Here is a 25,606-nt window from a genome sequence, read left to right as displayed (position 1 = left end):
TTCCCATAACACTACAGCTTATTTCTCCAAAGAAACCTTGCAGGCAAGAAGGGGCTGGAAAGAAGTATTCAAAGTCATGTAAGGCAAAGATGTACATCCAAGATCACTCTATCCAGCAAAGCTATCACGTAGAATGGAAAGGCAGATAAAGTGCTTCCCCGATAAGGTCAAGTTAAAGAAGTTAATCATCACCAAGCCCTTAATTATATTAAATGTTAAAGAGACTTATCTAAGAAAAAGAAGATCAAAATCAAAACTATGAACAGTAAAATGACAAAAAAACCCTCACAACTATCAGCAACTGAACCTAAAAAACAAAAACAAAAGCCAAACAAACAATAGCACAGGAACAGAATCACAGAAATGGAGATCACTTGGAGGGTTATTAGTGGGGAGGGGGAGAATCAGGTTAAAAGATGCAGGGAATAAGAAACGTAATTGGTAGGTACAAAATAGACGGGGATGTTAGGAATATTATAGGAAATGGAGAAGCCAGAGAACTTATATGTTCAACCCATGGACATCAACTAAGGGGGAGGAGGTTAGGCTGAAAGGAGGAGGGGCACAGGACAGAGGGGGATCTTTAAAGGGAAGGAAAGAATTGGACAACTGTAATAGCATAATCAATAAAATATACTTTAAAAGATTATAAATTAAGCATTTAGTAAATAAAATAGGAAAATTTATTGTCAATTCAATAAATATTACTCATATATGATCACATAATCAAAATTTCAAAATATTTTTGAAACTGCAAAGGCCTACAATCCCATGTAAAATGATTTGTGTGCATTTAATTTCATCTTCACAAATAAATTTTTTTTAATAATTAAAAATCGAACAATGAAACTCTTATCAGGGTCAGACTTTGGCTAAGTAACATCCAAAGCCGGCAATAAATAAGTACCAAGAAGTATTGGCCAAAACAATAACAAAATCCTTTACATTCTAACAGGAATAGCTTATAACATGATCATAATGTTAAGGATAACATGATCATACCTAGTTAAGTAGGGAAAATATGAAAAACAAAAAATTCAGGAGTGTAAATGGTGAAAAAAAGAGCAAAAGAAATATGAAATATTTGACAATGAGTACAAATCAAAGAAGTGATGACTATTTACTGAGATAGTTTTGGATGAGTCAAATGGTAATGCCAGGTGAAACGTATCTTTTTTTTTTATCATTGCTTTCTAGAAATCATTATTGATTACTTTGCATTTTTATGACTACTATATAAACAATTTTTTTTGTCTAACATCTTGCAGTGTAGTTATTTTGAGACTCAATTATGTTATTTACATATCGTTCACTTTTTTATTGCTTGATAGTACTGCATGATAAGGATATATCACCGAGTATTTATCCCTTCACCTGTTGATGGATGTGTTAACTTTGCTGTTCCTGTTAACAAAAGACATGTATTAGCTTACAGTTTCTAGGACAGGGATTTTTATAGAGGCCCAGAGTCTTTCATGAGATTGCTTATGAAGATATAGACTGGGGCTTGTCGCTTGATGGGTTGGAGGATGTAATTCCGAGATAGGGCTTGTGCATATGCTGTTTGGCTCCAGGTCTGTTTTTTGTTTTGTTTTGTTTTTGTTATTTTAAGATTTATTTATTTTTAGAAAGAGAGGGAAAGAAACATCAATGTGTGAAATACATCATCACTCAGTTGCCTCTTGCAGGTCCCCAACCTGGGACTTGGCCTTCAACCCAGGATGAGCCCCAACTGGGGATCAAACCATCAACCTTTCGGTTTGCAGGTCAGTGCTCAATCTAATGAGCCACACCTGCCACCAACGGGCCTCTTCACAGGACTTTTTGAGTGTCCTTCATGGAAGCTGGTTACTTCCAAAATAAGTAATGCAAGAGCAAGAGTAAGAAGAAAGCTGCAATACTTTTCATGATCTACTCTTAAAAGTCACTCGTTGTCATTCATATTAACATTTGTTAGAAGTTAAGTCACTAAGAGGAGTCCACTCTCAAGGGGTGAAGAATCAGGCCTAACTTTTGAAAAGAGGAGTATCAAAAAATTTGTGGACACCTTTTAAAGCAACCACAAGAATGTTTGAGTGCTTTCAAGTGTTGGCTATTACAAATAAAGCTTCTTGTAAAATATATATGTAAACATCTGTATAGACATGCTCTTATTTGTTTTGTGTAAATAGCTGAGAATAGAATGGCTAGTTTGTAAGGTAGGATTATGTGTAACTTTTTACAAAACTACTTCTGTAGCAAAGACTACAAAACACTGCTAAGAAATTAAGGAAACAAGAATTTCTTACTTTGCTTTATTTATTTATCATTGTTTATAATAATGTTAATATTGTTTTATATATTTAATTCCTAAAAAAAAATTCATTTCTTTATAAAGAAATTAAAACGTCCACAAATTTGGAATTGTTTTCCAAAGTTGATTGTTTCATTTTATACCAGCAATGTATGAGTGTTTTAGTTGCTTTACATGATTGTCAACACTTGTTACAGTCATTTTTAAAAAATTTATTATGGTTTAAATTTGCATTTTCTTAATAACTGACAATGCTGAGCATCTTTTCATGTGTTCGTTTGCCATCTTTGTATCTTCTTTGATGAAATGTCAGATCTTCTGCCCATTAAAGAAAGAGTTGTCTCATTATTTATTTAGTTGTAAGAATCCTTTCTGTGTCCCATATATGTCTTTTGCGAGATAAACGTTTTGCAGATATTTTTTCCCCAGGCTTTGGCTTGTCTTTTCCATTTTTTGTAGCACTATCTTTTGAGGAACAAGTTTTTATTTCTTGTTTTCTTTTTGTGTTCTATTAAGAAATACTTGCTAAAGCAACTTCACTAAGATTTTATTCAATGTTTAGATCTGTGATCTATTTCAAATTAATGTTTGTATGTGTTGAATGATAATAGTGAAGGTTCATTTTCTGGGGGAGGGGGTTTGGCATATACCTCTTGTTTGTCTTAGCACCATTTATTTTTAAAAAATTACCTTTTCCCTGTTAGTACCCTTTGTTTAAAAAAATTGACCATGTATTGGTCATTTCTGGACTCTCCTGTTTCATTGATCTCTTTGCCTATCTATTTTAATACCACACCTGCCTTGATTCTATAGCTTTCATAATAAGTCTTGAAATCAGGTAGGTATTCCAGCTTTGCTTCTTTTTTTTCTTTTTTTTTTTTTTTCCTTTTTGATTTGGCTATTCTAGGCCCTTTACGTTTCCATATAAATTTCAGAATCAGGTTTTCAACTTGTACACAAAGCCTTACTGGCATTTGAAGTAGGATTGCATCAGATCAAAAATGAATTTGGTGAGACTTGTCATCTTACTAATATTGAATGCTCTTATCTATAAACAAAGTATGCCACTCCATTTATTTAATTTTTCTCTGTATCAGTTTTGCATATCTTTAGTCAAATTTACTACTAAGCATTTCCTATTTTTTTGGTGCTACTATAAATAGTATTCTTTTTAAAAATTCACAATTACTATTTGGCCATTGCTGGTATATTACAATACCACTGATTTTTGCTTATGACTTTATTTGCAAAAGCAACCTTTCTAGTATGTTTTTCTGTAGATTTTATAGTATTGTCTACATAGTAATCATATATCCTGTGGATAAAAACAGTTTTATATTCTTCAAAATATCTGCTTTTTGTTTTATTTTACTTGCTTGATTGCACTGCTAGGATTTCTAATGCAGTGTTGTGTAGAAGTGATGAGAACAGGCATCTTTGCCTTGTTCTTAATTATAGTGGGAAAGTAGCCTTTCACCACTAAATATAATGTTAGCTGTAGGTTTTTCATATGTGCTCTTTTTTGGGTGAGGAAACACCCTTTTATTCTCACATTCCTACAAATTTTTATTAGGAATGGATATTGGATTTTGGTCTAATGATGTTTTTTCATCTGTTGAGATGATCATACAGTTTTTCTGTTTTGGTCTGTTAACTTGGTAAATTATATTGATTGACTATTTTTTTGGCATTCTAGAAACTGTGTGTGTGTGTGTGTGTGTGTGTGTATCTAACAATGTAATATATGATTAAATTAATATTTCAAATTGGTGGGTAAAATAAGACTTATTCAACAAATAAGGTGCATGGACCACTATTACTTGAAATAAAACAAATATAGGATCCTGTTTCACACATTATACAACAGATATTCACGTGAGTTAAAAATCAATATGTAAAATCCAAGGAGTTTTAGGAGAAAATTCAAAATAATATTTTTCTTACCATGAAGTAACATATTCAAACACAGAAGCTATAAAGTAAAATATTGATAGTATGACTATATTAAACATTTAAGACTCTATAGTAATATACCTATTTTTAAAAAAAAGACACATAATAGAATAAGAAAGTATTTGCAACACATCTAAAAAAGGTTTAATAGTTTTTCTTGGTTTTTGTTTTTTTAGGGCAAAAATTCTACAAACCTTTAATCAAAAACTGGATAAAGAATACCAAAAAGTCATTTAAAGCTTATTAAAAAATAATAGAAATAGGCAAGAAATATATAAAAACAGGTTTAGTTTCAACAAATAATAAAGTAACAAAATAATAGATCATTGTAACAATCAGATTACTAAGTATTAAAAATATTCGTAATAGCAAATAATGAGTGACTGTGAGGGGAACTGGGTATTCATAGACTCTTTATCTTCTTAAAGCAGTCTCTTTAGCATATTTTGCAATGCTGATTTGGTAGAGATGTATTCTCTTAGCTTTCTTTTGTCAGAGAACTTCCTTATTTCACCTTCCATTTTAATTGAGAGCCTAGCTGGGTAGAGCAGTCTTGGTTGCAGGCATTTGCTTTTAATGACTTGGAATATTTCTTGCCATTCCCTTCTGGCCTATAGTGTTTCTGTTGAGAAGTTGGCTGCTAGCCGTATCAGGGCTCCCTTATATGTTACTACCTTTTTCTCCCCTGCTTCCTTTAGGATTCTCTATTTGTCTTTGATATTTGCCATTTTAATGATGGTGTGTCTTGGAGTGGGCCTCATTGGGTTCCTCTTGAATGGGACCCTCTGTGCTTCCTGGACATGTGTGACTTTTTCTCCCCTCAGATTAGGGAAGTTTTCCATCATTACTTTTTCAAACAGGTTCTCTCTATCCCTTGCTCCATTTTTTCTCCTTCTTGTATCCCTGTTATGCGGATATTACGTTTCTGCATTTCCCTGAACGCCTCTTCATTCTTTTTTAATCTTTTTTTCATTTTCTTGCTCTTTCTGGGAGCTTTTTTCTACCTTATCCTCCAGCTCACTGATTCTTTCCTCTGCTTTATCTAGCCTGCTTTTGATTCCTTCGACTGTGTTCTTCAATTCAGATATTGGATTCTTCATTTCCTCTTGTCTCATTGATAGTTTCTATATTCTTTTTCATGCTGATATAGTTTACAGTAAGTTCCTCATAGTTTCCCTGTAGTTTTTTATAATTCTCTTTGAGCTCACTGAGCTTCCTTAGAACCGTTGTTTTGTACTTAATATTTGATAGTTTACTTTCCGCTATTTCATTTACTTCTCTTTCTGGGGATTCCTCCTTTCCCTTTGATTGGGGGGTGTTTCTTTGTCTTCCTTTTATTTGTGGGGCTCTTCTCTTTTGCTTCTGCTTCTTCAATTGATCTGTCTTGATAATCCTGACTTTGTAGTGTCAACTTCTATAGCAGGAGACCGCTGTTTTTTATCTCTCTGGATCTGCTTCTGATGGTTTCATATGTTAACCCTGTCTGACCTTAGGCAGCCTGTTCAAGACTTCCAGGAATCTACTGTCTGTGGCTATCTCCCTCAGCTATTAATCTGGTCCCTCTGCATTCAGCAGGCAGTCTTAGAGACACCACAGAGTGGAGCAGATATCCTCATGGGGTGGTTATTGGGGTCCTCTCACACTGCTGTTGCTGAAGGGAATGGTTTCCCTGAGCAAGATGGCTGTTGCCCTATGGGGGAAGAGTCAGCACCGGGATCCTGCCAGCTACTCTCTTCATTCTCTCCCGTAAGCCTCCGTCCCCAGTCTCTCCTCAAGTGTCTCCAGACCACTCTGTGCTCTCTTTAGCCAGAGATCTATCTGTGGCTGCCACTCTGCACTCAGCAGGGAATCTTAGAGATATCACAGCGGCGGGGGTGGGGGGGTGGGTAGCCAAGGCCCTCCTTGGGGTGGGTCTATCGGGTCCTCTCAGGCTGTTGCTGCTCAGGGGAGTGGTCTGCCTGAGCAAGATGGCTGCTGTCCTCTGGGGGTGAGTCAGCACTGGGATCCTGCCAGCTTCTCTCTCAGTTCTTTCCCCAAAGCCGCCTTCCCCTGTCTCTCCTCAGGTGTCTCCAGCAAACTCTTCCACTGCCTTTCCCTGAGCCCAGTGTAAGGGGCTGCCAATAAAAATGTATGCATTGGCCTTTTAAACAGCTCTTTGTGTCTCCAGCTGCCTGTCCCTGACAGAGAGCAGCCCTGCCACTTTTCACAGCTGGCTGTTACCTGTGTTCTTTTTAGGCTCTGGTGCTGTAGGCTGGAGATCCTGGCTTATGGTTTAGATCCCTCTCTTCTCAGGGGGATCCAATCGGCTGTTTCTATATCTGCCTGATGCTGCCTCCCTTGGGTGCCCAGCCTGCCTTCTTGAGTCTGTACCACACTCCTTACCAGTAAGGTTGTGCTAAAGCTGATTTTTCTGTCTGTTTGAGGTTATAAGGCTCCCCTTTAACTATTGTTCAGTTGTTTTTTCCAGGTGATTTCTCCACAATTTAGTTGTAATTCCAGGTTGGTCCTGGGAGGAGGTCAGTGTTGACTTCCACTCACTCCTCCGCCATCTTGGTTCCTCAATCTGGGCCCTGATTGACTTTTTGAATGTTGAACGAATCTTGCTTTCCTGGGATAAATCCCAGTTGATCATGATGTATTTTCCTTTTTATATATTGTTGTTATATGCCATTGTATGTATTCTTAAGAGTTTTTTTGTAGCTTTTTTAGAATGTCTTTGTCCATAAGAAATTTTTCATGAATAGTTTTTCTGATAGAATATATTTTGTGGGGAAGAGTTTGAGTAAAACTAGTATTTTTTTTCTTCCTTTATGTTTGGTGTAGGATTCTCTGGTGAAGACATCTTTGTAGAGCTTTTTTAAAAAGGGTTAAAAATTTTTTTTGAGGGGGAGTGATTTTTTTCTGATTCTTTATTATTAGAAGTTGAAATAATTGTACAATAAATATTCATATATTCACCTGCTAGATACATTTTCTTTATCACATATCCATGCATCAATCTACCTATTATTGATATATTTCAAATTTTTTATAGACAACCAAATATTTCATCTCTTAATACAATACATTGCCTTGTATCATTTGTGAGTTTAATATTTTTAGATTTTTTTTAAATTTTTGAAGTAAAATTTAAATATATTAAATGCATGTCTTAAGTGTACCTATATGAATTTTTGATAAATTCATACGTTTGTGTAACCCAAATCTCATTTAAGATTAGGATCAGATCATTACCATTACCCAGAAAGTTTTCTCATACCTCTTCTCAGACAGTCCCAACCCATACTCCCGAGGCAAGGGCTGTTCAGGGTTTTTTCTATAACTAGTTTTGCTTGTTTTATAACACCATAGAAATGGAATAGTATAGTATTCATGTGTGTGCGTGAGAGAGAGAAAGAGATCTTTTACTTGGCATACGAATTTTGAGATGGCTCTGTATTGTATGTTAGTAGTATAATTCCATTGAGGTCAGAGAGCATGTTCCATATTATGACATACTCTTGCCTTATCACCTGTTGTATGGTTAATTTTTATAAATGTTGTTACTGGTATTTTCATCTTGTTGGATTTATGTTTCTATATGTCCTTTCAGTCAACCTCATTAGTCTGCTGTTTGTTTCTTAATTCTTTTAAAAATCTGCTGGTTCGTGTGTACCCTGTTGTTCTTCATAGTTTAACGTTATCTTAAAATTTAAGTATAACAAAATTGATTCCTTGTGGTATACAGCTTTATGAGTTTTGACAAATGTATATAATTGGGTCTGTACTCACAGTCGAAATGCAATTCCATTAACTAAAAATACCCTCATGATACCCCATTGTCTGTCAGCCTTTCTTCTCGCCCCCTGCCTCTGGAAATTGCTAATTTGTTTTCAATTCCTTTAGTTTTGCCTTTTCCTAAATGTCATATAAGTGAAATCATACCGTTTGTAGCTTTTTGAATATGATTTAATTTACTTAACAAAATGCATTGAGATTCATGTATGTTTTTGCATGTATTAATAGTTGTGCCTTTTTGTTGCTGAGTAGTATTTCATTTTATTGATGTACCAGAATTTGTTTCTCCAAAAACATTTGAGTTGCTTCCAGTTTTTGGCAAATAAGAATGAAACAGCTAAAAACATTGATATACAGGTTTTGTTGTGGACCTAAGTTTTCATTTCTCTTGGGTAATACATTAGGAGTGAGATTGCTAGGTTTTGTGTAAGTGTAGTTTTAACTTCATAAAGATCTAGAGGGTTAAACCATAGATTCTACTTCTTTAATTCTGTTTAGGTTATTGATTTTTTTTTTCCTTGAGTGAACTTTAGTAATTTTTATCTTTCAAAGCACTTATTCATCTCATCTGTTGAATTTACAGGCGTAAAATTCCCCAACCTCCCTGGCTTTTCTTTTTAATACCTGTGGAATCTGTGGTAAAATTACTTCTCTTTTTGATATTTGAAATTTGTGACTTCTTTTTTTCTGACTACTTTGGCTGGAGGTTAATCAGCTTTATATATCTTCTTCAAGAACTAAGCTTTGGTTTCATTGAGTTTTGGCTATTGATTTTGTTTTCTGTTTTGTTGACTTCCACTTTTGGTTTTTGTTATTTCCTTCCTTCTGCTTATCTTGGCTATTATACTTCGGGTTTAACATGATATAGAATGTTATCATATAGCATGTGTGTTTGGTTTTTAGGTGAGAACATGAGATAGCTAATACCAAGATTTCAGAGAGAATGAAATTAGTACTGCTTTTAATTAGTAGAAGGACACAGGGTTTTCTTTTTGTTTTTAATATTTATTTTTCTCCCTGTTCATCTGACATGTTTCTAATTCTGAATGAAGCATATCTATAAATTATGAAAGTACTTGGAATTCCCATGACTAGCCCATTGAAATTTACTACACTAGAGCTATCAAAGTTAAGTATGTGGCATCTTTTAAGTGTGTCAAAATATTGTGAGGAATAAAATTCTATTTTTGTCTCTAATCTTAGCAATTATTTAACCTAAAGTACTATACGATGTTTACTTGAACTCGGACTATAAAGCATGGAAATCCTGAGGTCTTCCCAAATGACTATTAACTGAAATATTAGGTAGCTATGGAGTTGTTTTCATTTGGTGTGCTTTAATATATGAGATTAAGAAATTTCTGTTCCGGATGGAGTAGAATTTGTATTACTCTTAGGTTGTCTTTCAAAGCCTGAATTAAATCAAGGAAATAAATTGCTCTACTATTTGAGCATTTTATTCAAATACTTTTTAATCATTTTTTAAAAGATTTTATTTATTTTTAGAGAGGAGGGAAGAGAGGGAGAGAAACATTGATGTGAAAGAGAAACATGGATCAGTTGCCTCTCGTGTGCCCCCAGGCTGGTGCTCAACCTACTGAGCCATACCAACCGGTGCACTTTTTTAAAAATACTAAAGCAGATTTGATTTCCTTTGTAAGTAGAAGGAATTTTATTTTTTAGACCAGATGAAATTAGCTTGAAAATCCTTTTGTTTCTTTTTTAAAATGCTTATTTCTTATGTAGTCTTGAATAAGAATTAAAGGTGCTATTAGAAATTGGAGTATTGAACCCTAGCTGGTGTGGCTCAGTGGATTGAGAGCTGGCCTGTGAACCAAAGGGTTACCGGCTCAATTCCTAGTCAGAGCACATGCCTGGGTTGTGGACCAGGTCCCTAGTAGAGGGGGCTCAAGAGGCAAACACACAATGATGTTTCTCTCCCTCTCTTTCTCCCTCGCTTCCCCTCTATAAAAATAAATAAATAAGATCTTTAAAAAAAAAAGAAATTGGATTATTGATAAAGCGATGTGATAATTATAGAACTACATGAAAATTATTTTACTTTTCTAATTGTTTAATGTTGCATTTTGTCTTTTAGATCCTATTTGACCAAACTCAGAGATCCATTAAGGCCCAGCTTCAGAACTTTGTTAAAGAGTAAGTCAATTGCAGTGAAGAAAAAAGAAGAGCAGTTAGTTAATTATTACACCTGGGAGTTGCTATCTTTGGAGAGAAATTATGGAACAGGAATTATGAAAATACCAGAGTATTTTGTTTTGCTTTGTGAAATTTATACTGCATTTTTTTCCCCAGATTATTTTGCAAACAATCAGACTTAATGCCTTATAGTGAATCATTTATACTATGAAATGTTCAGGATACATTACACTATGATGTGTTCAGGATACATAGCTAGAATTGTTATAAATTTAAAAAAATTATCTAATGACCTTTCAAAATGAAAGCAAACCCCAAGCGTGGTTGAAATACTGTCAGTTTAGTGTAGTTGATATTGTTTTCATTGTCTCGTTATGGCATTTCCTTCGAAGAGAAGATAATATATGATAATGATAAGTGAAAGTGCATGCTTTGTACTACATATGAGCCTTTTGTGTTACGTTTACATTTCAATGTGAAATAAAATGAAACTAGAACTAAAAAAAATACTGAACTTTCCCAGTTTTCATTTTCCACATTAACAGTTCAGATTTTCTCCAGTAATTCCTGATTGAGGAAATATAAAATTGCAGGTAAAGTTGATTATAATGTAGTATTTAGGATAAATTATAGTTGTTATAAGCTGTAAGTAGTGGCAGACCACATGAATGCAATGCACTGCTGTTTAGTAGGTTAGAATTGTTCTAGTGGAGGTGATGTCTTGCAGATTCTTTATAGATTAATTTCATAATAAACTGATGTTCAGAATGTCCTGATAGAGTGTATGCATGAAAATTACTGGCTTCTTACAAGGCTTCTTTCTTGGGTAAACTTTATTATTATTACTGTTTTAAAATTGTTTCACTTCAAATAATTTTGCTTACTTCTCTGATAGAAAAAAAAGCAAAATGATGTTATGTACTTACCTAAGATCATTAATGAATTAAGGATTTCAGATTTTCAGACTATTGAAATGAATGCTATTACCCATTTTGGGTACAAGAATTCTTTCAGAAAGCATTATAACTTTGTGTTTGAAGAATATTCATGTCCTTTGGACCAGTAGTTCCCTCCAAGAAGAAATGAATGTTGTTTCTTAAAGTGTGATCTGAGACAACCCGTAGTAGTAAAATCAAGAGTGTATCTTTAAAAACCTCTGCCAGTTTCTAGGATTTATCCTACAGACTAAAGATTTATAATCTCTGGGAGAGGAGGAGCCTTGGAATTTGCATTTTTAACAAGTTCCCATGGTGCTTCTTATACTACTATTTAAAAATCATTTGTTTAAGTAATGATACATGTCGCTGAATTTGTCTTTAGAGGAAAAATAATTAACTTGGCCTTTTATGTTTCTGTAATGTTAACTTGATAATTTATTTTCAACTCAAATTCATAGCTAAGTAAGGAGATGTTAGGTGACTATGTTTGGAATTGTATATAATCAAAAAGCAATATGTATTATAGTTGGAAGAGTGATTGAGTGTTATTGCACAGTGAATCAAATACATAGAGGAATATGAGAATTAAATTCTAAATGTTGTTTTTCCTAAAATTTTTGATCAAGAAACTTTTATAAAAGTTTCACTGTTTTTATTATTTTTTAGAGATCTTAGAAAATTCAAAGATGCCAAGAAGCAATTTGAAAAAGTCAGTGAAGAGAAAGAAAATGCATTAGTAAAAAATGCTCAAGTACAGAGAAACAAACAGCATGAAGTTGAAGAAGCCACAAACATTCTGACGGCAACAAGAAAATGTTTTCGACACATAGCCCTCGACTACGTACTTCAGGTATATTTGTTATATATTTTCAAAAAATGCTTAGTAAACATGTCATTACTTTGGAGTGATTGCCCTGCAAAAGAATTAATAATAGTTTTTTTTTTGTTTAAAATTAAACTGAAATTTTGTGAAAAAAATTTCTTTTGTATATCTCTCTGTGTGTAGATAAATAAAAATTTGGTTAAGATTTCTCTCTTTTTTCAGTTAACATTATATATCCCACCATTTTAAACGTTGTAAAAAGCATTTTTAATTGCTACATTTTGTTTTGTGGAGTTGCTGTGCCAATTTAATTAATATTTGATTATGAGATACTTTTAGTGTTTTCAGTTTTACTGGTAATAGTGAAAATACAATTTTCAGTAATTTTAAATGATAATAACATCTTCATATACATTTTTCACAACATTTCTGATTATTTCTTTAGAGTAGATTTTACAGGTACTATGGTGCGCCATACTGCCAAATGAAAAATACTTATAGAAGTAGTGTTCTCATGTTTTGCATTAGGTGCTGCTTTTTAAAACTAGGAGATCAATGTTTGGTAAGTTGCCTGGTAATCTTCTGGTCCAATGTATAATTGAAACCAGTGTGATTTGAAGGCGACAGGTCTCTAAAGAAATTTGAAAAAAAAAAAAAAATGAAGGCATTACTTCACATTTATATTATATGTCTCTATAGATAGACTATAAAGTTTAAAGCTTAGAAGTTTTAATGCTTAGGGAATTATCTTTTCTAAATCTCTTTTTATAAAACAGCAGTGAGTTCCCAGAAATTATTGACTTAATGATGATCAGACACTATTTCTTAAAATAATACATAAATAACAGTATACAAGTTAGTGATTATAAACTACTCAGATAACTTTGCAAGACAGTAGAAAATGACTTTGAGTTTTTGTTAAGTTCTTGTTAAATGACAGCTTAAATTTCAAAAATTGAAGTAAACTCCCTTTATTAATTAAAGGCTTCTAGAATGGAGTAGTCTATATTCCCTATCTCCTGTTACCTGCCTCACATTCATACCACTTCCTCTGGTAGTATGAGTTCTCAGTCTGCCCTGTTCCACTGATATGGCTCTTGATAAAGTGTTATTCATTAGATACATTTTTGTTTTTAACCAACTTAGCTATTTTGTTCCACCGAAAATGTAAGCCATACTTTCTTTCTTGAAATATACTTTTGTCTTGATTTATCTCAAACCACTTTTAGGTCATCTTCTATTTCTTTTCAACTTCCTCCATTGGCTTCTCTCCTTTGCCCACCTTTTCAATCTTTTTCAGGGCTTTATCTTCGGTCCTATACTTTTCTGGCTTTATAATTTCTCTGAGAGTTTCATCATGCCCCTGTGCCTGATTAATCACCATCAAGATATGATGAACTTATTCTTTTTTGCCAGAAGTACCGCATTCTTTTTGTGTCCAAAACCGAAATCTTCTTCCCAAACAGCTTCTTTTTGTTCTTACCTAACTGAATGGCATCCAAACTAGGAGAATTAGAACAGATATTTTCTTCATCCTCAGCTACTATGTCTAACAACCAAAAACTACCTTAAGTAGTTTTATGTACCTCTTAAATCCTTTCTCACTCTTGCTGTAGCCCTAATTGTTTCTTCTGTAGGATATTAAGATGTTCTCATGTAGCTCGTCTTTCTTACATTGCTTTTACCAGCTCCGTTACTAATTCACTCTATGTCCTGTGGTCATAGTTACACAAACTCCTCCAGACAAAATGAATCATTTTTGACTCTGCCTCCATTATGCTTCTATAATATTATCATACACATTGCTGTTGGAGCATTTAACCTATTTATTGCAATTATTTATTTATATGTCTTTTCTGTTCCTATATGTATCTCTTCCCTCTAGTCCAGTCATTAGAAAATAGGTAATAAATGTTTCTTGCAAGAATGAATGGCCTAATTTTAAATTTAATTTGGGGAGGGGAATTCAGCTAAAATATTCGTTACTTTCAGACTTGCATATTATGAATTATCTGTTTCCTTTGGTATCCATCAAATGCTTTTAAGTTACAAGTCCCACCTTACCTAAAACTATTAGTTTGTTTGATTTTGATTAGAACTGTTGTGTTACTTTATGATATGGCCATACTATTTAATTTGGAAACTAATAAGCAATAAATATCCAGGTTTATAAAGTTTATCATGCTGTAACTCTCTAAATATTTGAATTTACTTTTTCACCCCAAGTAAATGCTGTTTTTCATAGCCGGATGGGGGGACAAAACAAAACAAAAGGCACTTTTATCATTTTTCGAAGTTTGAGTAATAGGTTATTTATAGTCTCTGCTTTTACTTAGAGCATTTGAAAGTTAATATTTTAGTTATCAAAACTTGAATAGACCTTGAAAGAGACAAACAGAAGAAACTAGTACTTAGTTAAGCAAAGTTATTTGTGCTTTTCTTGGTCTGTTTTTGTTTTTTGTCAGTGCTTTAAAATTACTTATAAAATCAAAGGCAGAATATTCAGTGAGGACATAGTGAAAAAAACAGGAATTCTGTAATACCTGTACTTGACAATATTAACAAAAAGTGAACGATTCTCTTGTGTAAATATTTTATTTTATTAAATTGATATATAACAGACAAAAATAAAATGTTATGAATTTCTAGTGTTGGGAGAGATACCACAAAATACACATTTCATAATTTACTGATCGTTTAGTAAGTTTAGTCTAATTAAAATATTTACTTAAAATTTAAAATCTATCAAATTAGTTAACAAATATTTAGAGTATTTACTACGTACCACATAGAAAATTCAGCTGAGAATAAGACAAGGTCCTGATCTCACAGAGCTTACGCTTCAGTTGAGGAAAAGACATTAATAAGAAAATTTAAGGTAGTTGTGATTGCTATGAAGAAAATAAATAGAGTTCACATACTAGAGAGTGTGCACTGCCTACTTTAGACCTTTGTGAAGAGATAGTATTTAAGCTGGGACCTGATTAGTAAGATACAGCCCTGTGTTCACCTGGGCAGAATATCATGACGTGAAGTTAGAACAAGTATGTGAGCATTGAGGTGGGAGTAGTCTTGGGTTGTGGTTGAACACAAAAGGGAAAAGTGGTAGAAAACTAAGTTGGAGAGGTAGGCAGGGCCCAATCACAAAGGACTTTCAACAGCTATGTTAGAGAGTTGGAAGGTTTCAAGCTGGAGTGAACATGATCTTATTTACATTTTAAAAGATCACTCTGGTTGCTGAGTCAAGAATGGAAACACTAGGTCATAGACTATTGCAACAGTTTACAAGAGATATGATGGTGTTTGATGGTAGTGGTAAAAGTGATGATAATTTGCATTAGAATGTATGTTGAAGGGTCTTGGTGAGCAAATTATATAAGGAGGATATAGAAAAGATGGAAATCTAAGAAATTCAAATATCTATCAAAGTGATAGTTTTAGCACTACCGTATTATGATTTAAACTCAGTTTTTCTTTGAGATCAAACATAGATAAGAGTTTCATTGGTATGTTTCTTTACTTTTTTCACAAAAAGTAGGCCAAAGGATGAAAAAATTGAATTTTATTTTTATTTACTTCTCTGGAAAAATGTTAAACTATTAGAATAAGCAACTTTTACAATATTGCATTATGGATTACCTTGTAAAATAATGACTAATGAAGTGTATTTTCCTTTAGATTAATGTCCTTCAATCAAAAAGAAGATCAGAAATCCTAAAATCAGTAAGATATTTATTAAAATCATGTTTTAAATATTTTAATATGAACCTATATGTACATATTTAAGTGTATAAAGAAGCATGTGTGTATGCACGCGCATGTGTGTGTGTGCACACGCATTGGGTTGGCCAAGAAGTCCATTACTTTTTTCCCATACAATGATTGCTCTAGTCGCATTTAGCTGTCTTTAACTTCATTCGAAAAAATTTTGTTAGATTGTGACAGCTGTTAATATCAGTGTGCATTTTAAAAAAAAATCAAAATTGGTGGATATGTGTACAGCCATTTTAATGATGAAAATGTAAAGGAGACATTTTCCTACACAACATTTTCAGCTTATTTTGTTGTAGTATTTCAAAAAAGGTAAAAAGCGCAACTGAAACGCAAAAAAGCCCCCAGATTTGTGCGTTGTACGGAGAAGGTTCTGTGACTGATTGACCGTGTCAGAAGTGGTTTGAGAAGTTTCTTGGTGCTACTGACGTTTTGGCCAAATAGTTCTTTGCTGGGGGCTATCTTATGCTTTAGCAGGTGTTTAGCTGCACTCCTGGCCTCTACCCACTAATATCCTGGGTATATTATTCCATACTCAAAATATCCAAATCAATAAAGTTATTGTTGAAAATGAAAAATGTGTCTTTTATCGTTGGGAAAAAATGTAAAAAATGTAACGGATTTTTTGGCCAACGCAGTATATGTATGTGTAGACATATTTATTTATTCCAGGTTCATAATTAATCCTACTTTTTATTTATCTTTTTGTACTAAATATATATCACCTACTTTTTTGTCTCCTTCATCTTATAGTTATTTATGTGTATCTCATCTCTTAATATACTGATCTCCTTAAATCAGATGCTTAAATATTTGAGAATGAGGGCACACATAAATAGTCAGCATTTAGAGAATTTTTTTCCCCTAAGGTTGCTGATGTATCAGTCAGCCTTTAGGTTTGTTCTTTGGTACGCAGTTAGAAAACAAATGGGATGAAAATTGAGGATAACTTTTTCCTTAGCCTCTACACCTATGTTGACACTGATCTTTTTCCTGCTTTTTTTTTTGTTGTTGTTGTTTTTAAAGTTAATAAGGAAGTGGGCAGGAAATGGTAGTGATATGACATTACACTCTCATATTTTGAAAACCTTAGAAATAATTTTTATGCTCTGATGCTGTTTTTTTTGAAAGGATATATTTGAGTTGTTCTCAATCCTTTTGTCTACCTAGCTTTTCCCTAAATTCTGTGTTTTATGTTATTTCTTATTGGATAAGCACATTTTGCTACCTGTTTACCTCTACTTTCTTTTCCAGATTGAGAATAATGTTGTTAATTGTAGAACACTGAAAAATAAAATGTATGAAGAAAAAAGTAAAAATACTTATAAATCCTACTACCAAGGGAGAACCACTGTTAATGTCTTGGTTTATATTTTTGTATTTTTCCTCTTTTTCTGTGTGTGGGTATGTATGTACGTATATGTAAACATGCCTGTGTACTTTTTTTAATTGCATTTAATTTTAAAAGAAAATAGAAATCATTTCTTTATACTGTTTTATAACTTTGTATTTTTATAAAAGATTTTATTTATTTATTTTTTAGAGAGAGGGGAAGAGAGGAAGAAAGACAGGGAGAGAAACATCAATGTGTGAAACACAGTGGGTTCCCTCTTGCACGCCCCTAACCAGGGACTTGGCCCACAACCCAGGCATTTGCCCTGACTGGGAATTAATCAGTGACCTTTTGGATTCTAGGATGATGCTCAACCCACTGAGCCATATCTATCAGGGCCTTTTTTTAACTAATATACTCCCAAATCATCGTAAGACATTAAATATTTTTTATTTAATGATGACTTTTGCAGCCAGGTGAGCTTTACCATGTAAATTTACAAGGCGTGGGAAAATTTATTTTGAAGGGCCAGGTAGTAAGTATTTTAGGTTTTGTGGGCAGTATGGTCTGTGTTACAACTACTTAGCTGTGCTGTTGTAATGAGAAAGTAGCCATAGACAATATATAAATGAATAACATGGCTGTGTTCCAATAAAACTTTTTTATGAACATGGACATTTGACTTTTATTTAATTTTCATGCATCATGAATTTCATGTCTTTTCATTTTCTTTCAACCATTTCAAAATGTAGAAACCATTGTTAGCTTATAGGCCATTGAAATACAGGTGGTAGAGCTAGGTATTGTTTGCTGGTCATAGGTTTCTGATCTTGTATATACCATAAATTAACTTCACCTGTTAATGGATTTTTTAAGTAATTTTCACATTTTTTACGTTAAGGTATAGCATTATAATGAATTTTTCTAATGAATAGTGTTATTTCTTTGGCTAGATTAAGGCAAGAGATTACTTAGTGAAAGGGTAAGTGCATTTATTAAGGCTTTTTAAAAATACTGTGAAGTTTCGAGGGTTACACAACATTTCCACTTGTAGCACATGTTAGTAAATGTTTGTCCACATTTTACCAACACCAGGTATTAGTGTCCCCCCCCTTATACACAATTGGCTTAATAATGTGATCTGATTGTTCAGTTTTGCACTTACTTAATACAAATGAATTTGAACAATTTTTCCATATTTTTTGTCTATCTGTGTTCTCTATTTAGGTTTGTTCTTTGGTACGCAGTTAGAAAACAAATGGGATGAAAATTGAGGATAACTTTTTTTCCTTAGCCTCTACACCTATGTTGACACTGATCTTTTTCCTGCTTTTGTTCCTTTTTCTGTTGGAATATTCATCTTTTTAATACTAAGTTGTAACATCTCTCATGTATTAAGACTATTAATGCTTTGTCATGTGTTGTTTTCCTTGTTTATCATTTATTTTTTTTAATATGCTTATGTGTTTTGATGTGCTGGTCTATTTTACATTTTTTATGTAGCCGTGGCTATTAATATCCCTTCTTTTGGAATATAATTCAGTGTTTTATATTCACAAAGTTGTTACAACCACCTTTATCTAATTCCAGAATAATCTTTTAGTGAGCTTTGTCTTTTTGTCTTTGTGTTTTATTTTATTGCTTTTTTTCCTTTTAGAAACATTTCTTCTGAAAGATTCTAGAGTACTAAGGACCTTATGAACTGTTTTTAGATTTCAAGGAATTGAACATGTTTCTTCTTGCTAAAAATAACATGGATGTTAGAGGATTCTTTTAATATTGTGATTGAATTGTTTAATTCCTTCTCATGTTCCAGCTTAACTAGGTAAAAGTAGGGATGCTTTTTCTCTCATGAATAGGTAACATATAGGAAAAACTTGGGAAAAAATGACATTTTGGATTTTTGCAGTGAATATAAAGAAAACTCCATAGCAGAGTCTGTTGACTCATTTTATTTTGGTACCTTGAAAAAAATAAAAAAGAGTATCTTCCTCCTTTGGGTTGTGCTTGGTCATCTAGTGGGTTGTAAAGTGTTTGTGATTGTTTTGAATTCTTACTTTTCCTTTTAATCTTTTAATGTCTTACTTGCAATTTAAGGTTTTGCCACTGAGTTTGGTTCAAAATCACATAGATATTTTATGATGTACCTAGGAGGATGGTGAAGCTATTGCAAACTTGATTCATTGAACTATTACTGTGATCTGTTTTGATCATCTGGATATAGTCCAAACAACTAAAATTTGGGGAATTGTTAAAATGTTAAACCGTTTAGAAATTTATTTTAAATAAAATATATTGTCACTCTGGCTGGGTAGCTCAGTTAGTTAGCGCATCACATAATATGCCAGGGTTGTGGGTTTAATCCTGATCAGGGCACAGAGAAGGATCAACCAATACATGGTTTATGCATGCATAAACCATTTGAACAACGAATCAGTATTTCTCTCTCTCTTTGTTTCTGTCTTCCTCTCTCTCAAATCAGTTTTAATAATTTATTGTCATATTTGAAAATATCTCTAAAATACTCTTAAGAAAAATGACTCGGCCATGGCTAGGTGGCTCAGTTGGTTGGAGCATCATCCCATACGTCTAAAGGTTTGATGACCAGGTTTGATTCCTGGTCAGGGCACATACCTGGACTGTGGGTTCGATCCCCCACTGAGGGTGTACAGAAGACAATCAGTGTTTCTCTCTCTCCTTTCCTCTCTCTCTAAAATCAATACAAACATACCCTTGGGTGAGGATTAAAAAAAAGAAAAAATAAAAGTAACTCAGTTTAATTTTAAATAGGTTTTATATTTTAGGCTCTTGTGGAATACTTTTTTAAACGTAGGTAAGATAAGGGTTTTTATAAATTTTGGAATGTTTATCTAAGAATTTATTTTAAAATGCTAATCTTTTTTTCTCCTATTAGATGTTATCGTTTATGTATGCCCACTTAGCCTTCTTTCATCAAGGATATGATCTATTTAGTGAACTTGGGCCCTACATGAAGGATCTTGGTGCACAGGTATACCTTTTTCTTCTGTGTTATACCCTGATATCTGTATTTTTTTAATTGAGATATAATTAACATATATTACTTTCAGGTATATACTATAATGATTTCACACTCACACACACACACACACACACACACACAAATGATCATGATTAAGTCTAATTAACATCTATCACCTAATATACTTTTAATTTTTTTCCTTGTGATGAGAACTTTTTAGATCTGTTCTCATGTCAGCTTTTAAATATACAATACAGTATTATTAACTATAGTCACCATGCTGTACATTACATCCACAGGACTTACTTATTTTATAACTGAAATTTTGTACCTTTTGACTCCCTTCAGCCCTTTTGCTTTTGCTCTTCATCCCACCTCCCGCCTTTGGCAATCTCCAAACTGTTGTCTGTATCTATGAGTTTGGGTTTTGTTTTGTTTTGTTTTAGATTCTGCATATCAGTGAGAGCTATGGTACTTATCTTTCTCTGACTTACTTCACTTAGAATAAGGTCCTCAAGGCCTACCCATGTCCTAAAAGGCAGGATTTCCCTTTTTTTTAGTGGCTGAATAATATTCCATTATGTATATATGCCACTTTTTTTTTTATCCATTATTCCATCGATGGACACTTGTTTCCATGTCTTAGCTATTGTAAATAATGCTGCAGTGAACATGGGGATGCAGATATCTTTTTGAGTTAGTGTCTTTGATTTCTTTGGATACCTACCTAGCAGTGGAATATCCGCAATATATATAGTAGTTCTTTTTTATTTTATGAGGAACCTTCATACTGTTTTCTGTAGTGGCTGCATCAATTTACATTCTTACCAAGAGTGCCCAAGAGTTCTGTTTTCTCCACATTCTGGCCAACCTTTGTTATCTCTTGTATTTTTTATAGTAGTCATTCTAATAAGCATGAGGAAATTCTCTCATTGTGGTTTTGACATGCATTTCCCTGATGATTAGTGACATTGCATACCTTTCTTTGGCCATCTGAATGTCTTCTGTGGAAAAATGTCTGTTCAGATCCTTTGAATGCTTTAAATCTGTTTGTTGCTGTTGAATTGTATACATTCTTTATATATTTTGGGCATTAACCTCTTATCTGATATAGGATTTGCAAATATTTCCAGCCATTTGAAAAGTTGCCTTTTCATTTTATCGATGGTTTCCTTTGCTATGCAAAAGCTTTTTAGCTTTTTTTTTTTTTAATGTAGCCCCACTTGTTTATTTTTGCTTTCATTGCCTTTGCTCCAATATTTGTATTTTAAAATAAATTTAGCATATTGGGCAAGATGGAGGTGTAGGTAAACATGGCCCACCTCCTTGCACAACCACACTGAAATAACAAATAAACTGTAAAACAACCATCATTCAGAACCATCATTAATAGAGCTGAATGCAAGTCTTACAATTCTGGAATTAAAAAAGAAACTACAGTGTAACTGGTAGGAGGGGCAGAAATGTGAAACAGCCTGGTTCCACACCCGTGTGTCGCAGATAAAAATTGGGAGCAATATCTAAGGAGTAAAGGGTTCCAGCCCTGCATGAGGCCCCTCATCCCAGGGCTCCAGTGCCAGGAAAAGAAGTCACCATAACTTCTGGTTGTAAAAAACAGTGGGGATTAAGGCTGTGGAAGATGGAAACTGGTGGACTCCCTGCCACATTTTTTTCAAGGGCCCATGCACAGACTTCCTCAGACTCTACCTCTGAGCCTCCAGCATGGAGGCAGCAGATTGAAAGGCATCACAGACATATGGGGAACTGGATTGTCCAACACTACTTCAAAAGCTGGGGACGGGGGCAGGTTTCTCCTAGACAGAAGTGCTGGCACAGGCCACTGTTCCTTTTCTGAGCCCTACCCCGACAAAGCCACAGAGTGAGCAGTTGTGTGCCATATCTGAGACTCCATCACCCTGGCTCACACTGTTTGCCCCACCCTGGTGATTTCTACAGGTCCTGCACCACCCAATTTTTTGGCCCACCTAAGCTGTTTCTAGTGGCTTTTCTATTTGAATGGCTTGTCTTGGCCCATGCTTCAGATTTTCCTAAATTCTCAAAAACAAGTAGCATCTGGCTTCAGTGATCTACCTCTTGCTAAGTTACCCGACGCCTGGCCCTAGCAGCAGCTGGCCTTGGTTTACAGCTTGGCCTCGCCTGAGCACCTCCAAGCCCAGCATAAGTAGCTATCAACTGCAGATCACTTTGTAGCTATGCTGTGTGACCCTGGAGAGAACACAGGTGGTGCCTTGGATGTGCCAACAGCAATCAAGGTTCAACTACAAGAGAAAGGTGTACATAGCCCACAAAGTGAGTGAACCTTGAGTACCCAACTTGGGTAATAGGGGAGGCTATGCCACTGGACCCTACAGGACAACCATTAAATTAGGCCACTCTGCCAAGCCTGGGAGACGTAGCAGCTCTACCTAATACATAGAAACAAACATAGGGAGGCTGCCAAAATGAGGAAACAAAAAACACGACCCAAATGAAAAAAACAACAGAACTCTAGAAAAAGAACTAAACAAAATGAGAGATAAGCAAGCTACTTGAGGCAGAGCTCAAAACACTGGTTGGAAGGATGCTCATTGAAGGACGCTCTGTTGAGAACCTCAACAGTATATAAAAGGGCATGGAGTCCATATAAAAAATCCAGTCAGAAATGAAGGATAAACTAATTAAAATAAAGAACAATTTACAGGGAATCAGCAGTAGGAAAAATGAAACTGAGGATCAAATCAGTGATTTGGAGTATAAAGAATCAAAAGAACACCCAATCAAAATAACAAGAAGAGAAAAAGAATCCAAAAAAATGAGCCTAGTTTAAGGAACTTCTGGGACAACCTCAAGTGTACCAACATTTGCATCATGGGGGAGCCAGAAGAAGAGAGAGAGCAAGAAATTGGAAACTTATTTGGAAAAATGACAGAAAACTTCCTAACTTAATGAGGGAAATATACAAGTTCAGGAAGCACACTGAGTCCCAAACAAGGTGAATCCAAAGAGGCCCGCCCCAAGACACTTCATAATTAAAATGCAAAGCTTAAAGACAAAGAGAGAATCTTAAAAGCAGCAAGAGAAAAGCAGTTACCTACATGGGAGCCCCCATAAGACTGTCAGCTGATTTCTCCAAAGAAACTTTGTAGGACCAGAAGGGATTGGCAAGAAACAGTCAAATGGATGAAAAGTGGGACCTGCAACCAAAATTACTCTACTTAGCAAAGCTATCATTTAGAATTGAAGGACAGATAAAGAGCTTCCCAGACCAGAAAAAGGAGTACATCACCACCAAATCAGCATTATATGAAATGTTAATGGGTCTTCTTGATGAAGAAGAAAAAGAGGAAGAGGAGGAAGAAGAGGAGGAGGGGGAGGAAGAGAAGGAAGAAGGAGAAGAACAAGAAAAGGAGGAAGAGGAGGAGGAAGAGGAAGAAGAAAATGTGAACAATAAAATGGAAACATGCATGTCTATCAGTGATAGAATCTAAAAACCAAAATAAGCAAACAGGCAGAACAGAAACAGAATCTTAGATACTGAGAACGTTTTGATGATTGCCAGAAGGGGGTTTGGGGGATGGGCAAAGGAGGTGAAGACATGAAGACATACAAATTGGTAGTTACAGAATAATCATGGGGATGTAAAGTACAGCATCGGAAATATAGTAGCCGAAGAATGCATATGCATGACCCATGGACATGGACAATTGTGTGGAGGTTACCTAAGGGAGTGGGGCAGGAGCTGGGTGGAGGGAGATAAAGAGGGAAAAATTGGAACATCTGCTAATAGCATAATCAATAAAATATAATTAAAAAACGAAAGCATACTGGGGTATTTAATATTTATTTAATGAAGAAGTTTGATGCTACAGCAGATTTACATATGGGTTAAATGTGTAGCCAAAAATGAGATTAAAGTTAAAAGTGTTATAGATAGTATATGAGAGTATTGAAAAGGAGAATTTAAAAACAAAGTGTCTGTTTTACAATATACATAACTTGATTTATTTTTCTTACATTTGGAAAATTGAGTTATTGTCTTAATTGGTTTTTCACTTGAGTTATAGCTCTTTTTGTTTTCAAAAAATTTTGTATTTTGCTATTTTGAATAATAAAATTTTAGAAGCTTAGCATTATAGAACCCCTGTGAACTTTTTCATTATATACAAACATGTACGTGTGTGAATTATACATAATGTAAGAATATTCTATAGAAATTTCATTATGTTCAAATTATTTTTGATATCTGATCAGAACTTTATAGTAGATCTGTTCTGAGACATTCTTTTTTTGTTGATTGGTGAGCTTTCTGAATTGAAGAGTATCAAATTTTAGGTGATTTTCTTTCTCTAATGGTTCAGGTTCAGGTTATTTTTTTGAGGAGAGGGAATTAAGGATGAAAACTAGAGTTTAGGGAAAATGGAAAAAGGTAATAATGAAATGAGAATTGTGTTCACTGACCAAAAATAAATATGTTGCATGCTTTTGTGTATTGGGATGGTGTTAGGGAAGGATGGTATACAGGGCATATTCTATGAATTACAGAGATACTGTGTTCTGCCTCTACAGAACTTAATTTATTAGAAGAAACCAACAAGTTATCAGACTATCATTCTCTGTGCTAAGTACCCTCTCTAAGTATATAACTTGAGATTAGGTTTGTTTGCATGTGATAGAAAACTTAAAATAGTAGTAACTTCAACAAGATAGAATTTTAGTTTTCATATGTAAAGTCAAAGGCCTGGTATGGTGGTTACTTGGTCTGCAGAGGATCCAACTTAATTAATCTTTTGATTCTACCTCATGGTTCAAAGTAGCTGATCAAGACTTTCACCATCACACTTCCTAACAGGAAGAAGGACAGGGAAAAGATGGATTCCCTTTCTTTAGGGGTATTTCCTAGAAATTGTACACTTCTCTGTCACACTAGGTGCAAGGAAAGCTGGGAAAGATAGACTTAATACCAGATAATCATGTGATGTACTAGAATTTGTGGGTTCTGTGATTAAGACATAAAGAGAGAAAGTGGATGTAGGTAGCTGTCTGGCTGTCTCTACCATGTAGTGGAGAGTCAAAGTGTTAAGTGAATACAGGGTGGGGCAAAAGTAGATTTTCAGTTGTGAGTACGTGAGAGTTTATTCTTGTACTATTATTTAATAATTGTCCTATTATTTTCCATATGACCAACTGTAAACTTACTTTTGCTCTACCCTGTGTGTAGATTGGATATCTAACCCAGACTTGGGAGGAAGGTAACACCTAGGCACTGTGTATTCCCCACATCTTATCAAATATTCGAATGTACCCACATCTTAAATTTATCATCATTTATTTTAAAAAATGAGTTGGATTGTAGTTGTCTAGTCAAAATAATTGTTTATTTTAGATATTTATTAATTTCAGTTTTGCTGTCTTCCCCTTCCCAGGCCTCAAATAATTTTGCAGGTACTTGAAAAGCATCTAAGCCCTGGTACCTGTAGTGCCTAGTGGATAATATGGTCTGGATGGAGGTAACCAGTTAGGCTATTTTTTTCAGTAATTCAGTTATGAGATAATGGCATCT

At 34.2% G+C, this 25,606-nt stretch overlaps 2 protein-coding genes across 4 annotated transcripts in view; both read left to right on the top strand.

The window, feature by feature from the left end:
* ACAP2 (ArfGAP with coiled-coil, ankyrin repeat and PH domains 2) overlaps positions 1–25,606 on the top strand; it is a 168,655-nt gene that overhangs the window by 100,655 nt on the left and 42,394 nt on the right. For all 3 annotated transcript variants that reach the window (XM_054575094.1, XM_054575093.1, XM_054575095.1), the window contains exons 5-8: positions 10,122–10,180; positions 11,785–11,968; positions 15,620–15,664; positions 19,960–20,055. In XM_054575094.1, the coding sequence (XP_054431069.1) occupies positions 10,122–10,180; positions 11,785–11,968; positions 15,620–15,664; positions 19,960–20,055 (384 nt within the window). The remainder of the gene's footprint in view (positions 1–10,121; positions 10,181–11,784; positions 11,969–15,619; positions 15,665–19,959; positions 20,056–25,606) is intronic.
* APOD (apolipoprotein D) overlaps positions 1–25,606 on the top strand; it is a 251,879-nt gene that overhangs the window by 221,328 nt on the left and 4,945 nt on the right. The gene's annotated exons all lie outside the window — the stretch shown is intronic.

Source organism: Pteronotus mesoamericanus, unplaced genomic scaffold, assembly GCF_021234165.1.
Source record: "Pteronotus mesoamericanus isolate MK-2021 breed Mesoamerican mustached bat unplaced genomic scaffold, CSHL_Meso_final contig_27, whole genome shotgun sequence".
Taxonomy (NCBI): domain Eukaryota; kingdom Metazoa; phylum Chordata; class Mammalia; order Chiroptera; family Mormoopidae; genus Pteronotus; species Pteronotus mesoamericanus.
The sequence above is the reverse complement of the archived record's forward strand: the minus strand, read 5'-3'. Positions and strand labels throughout refer to the sequence as shown.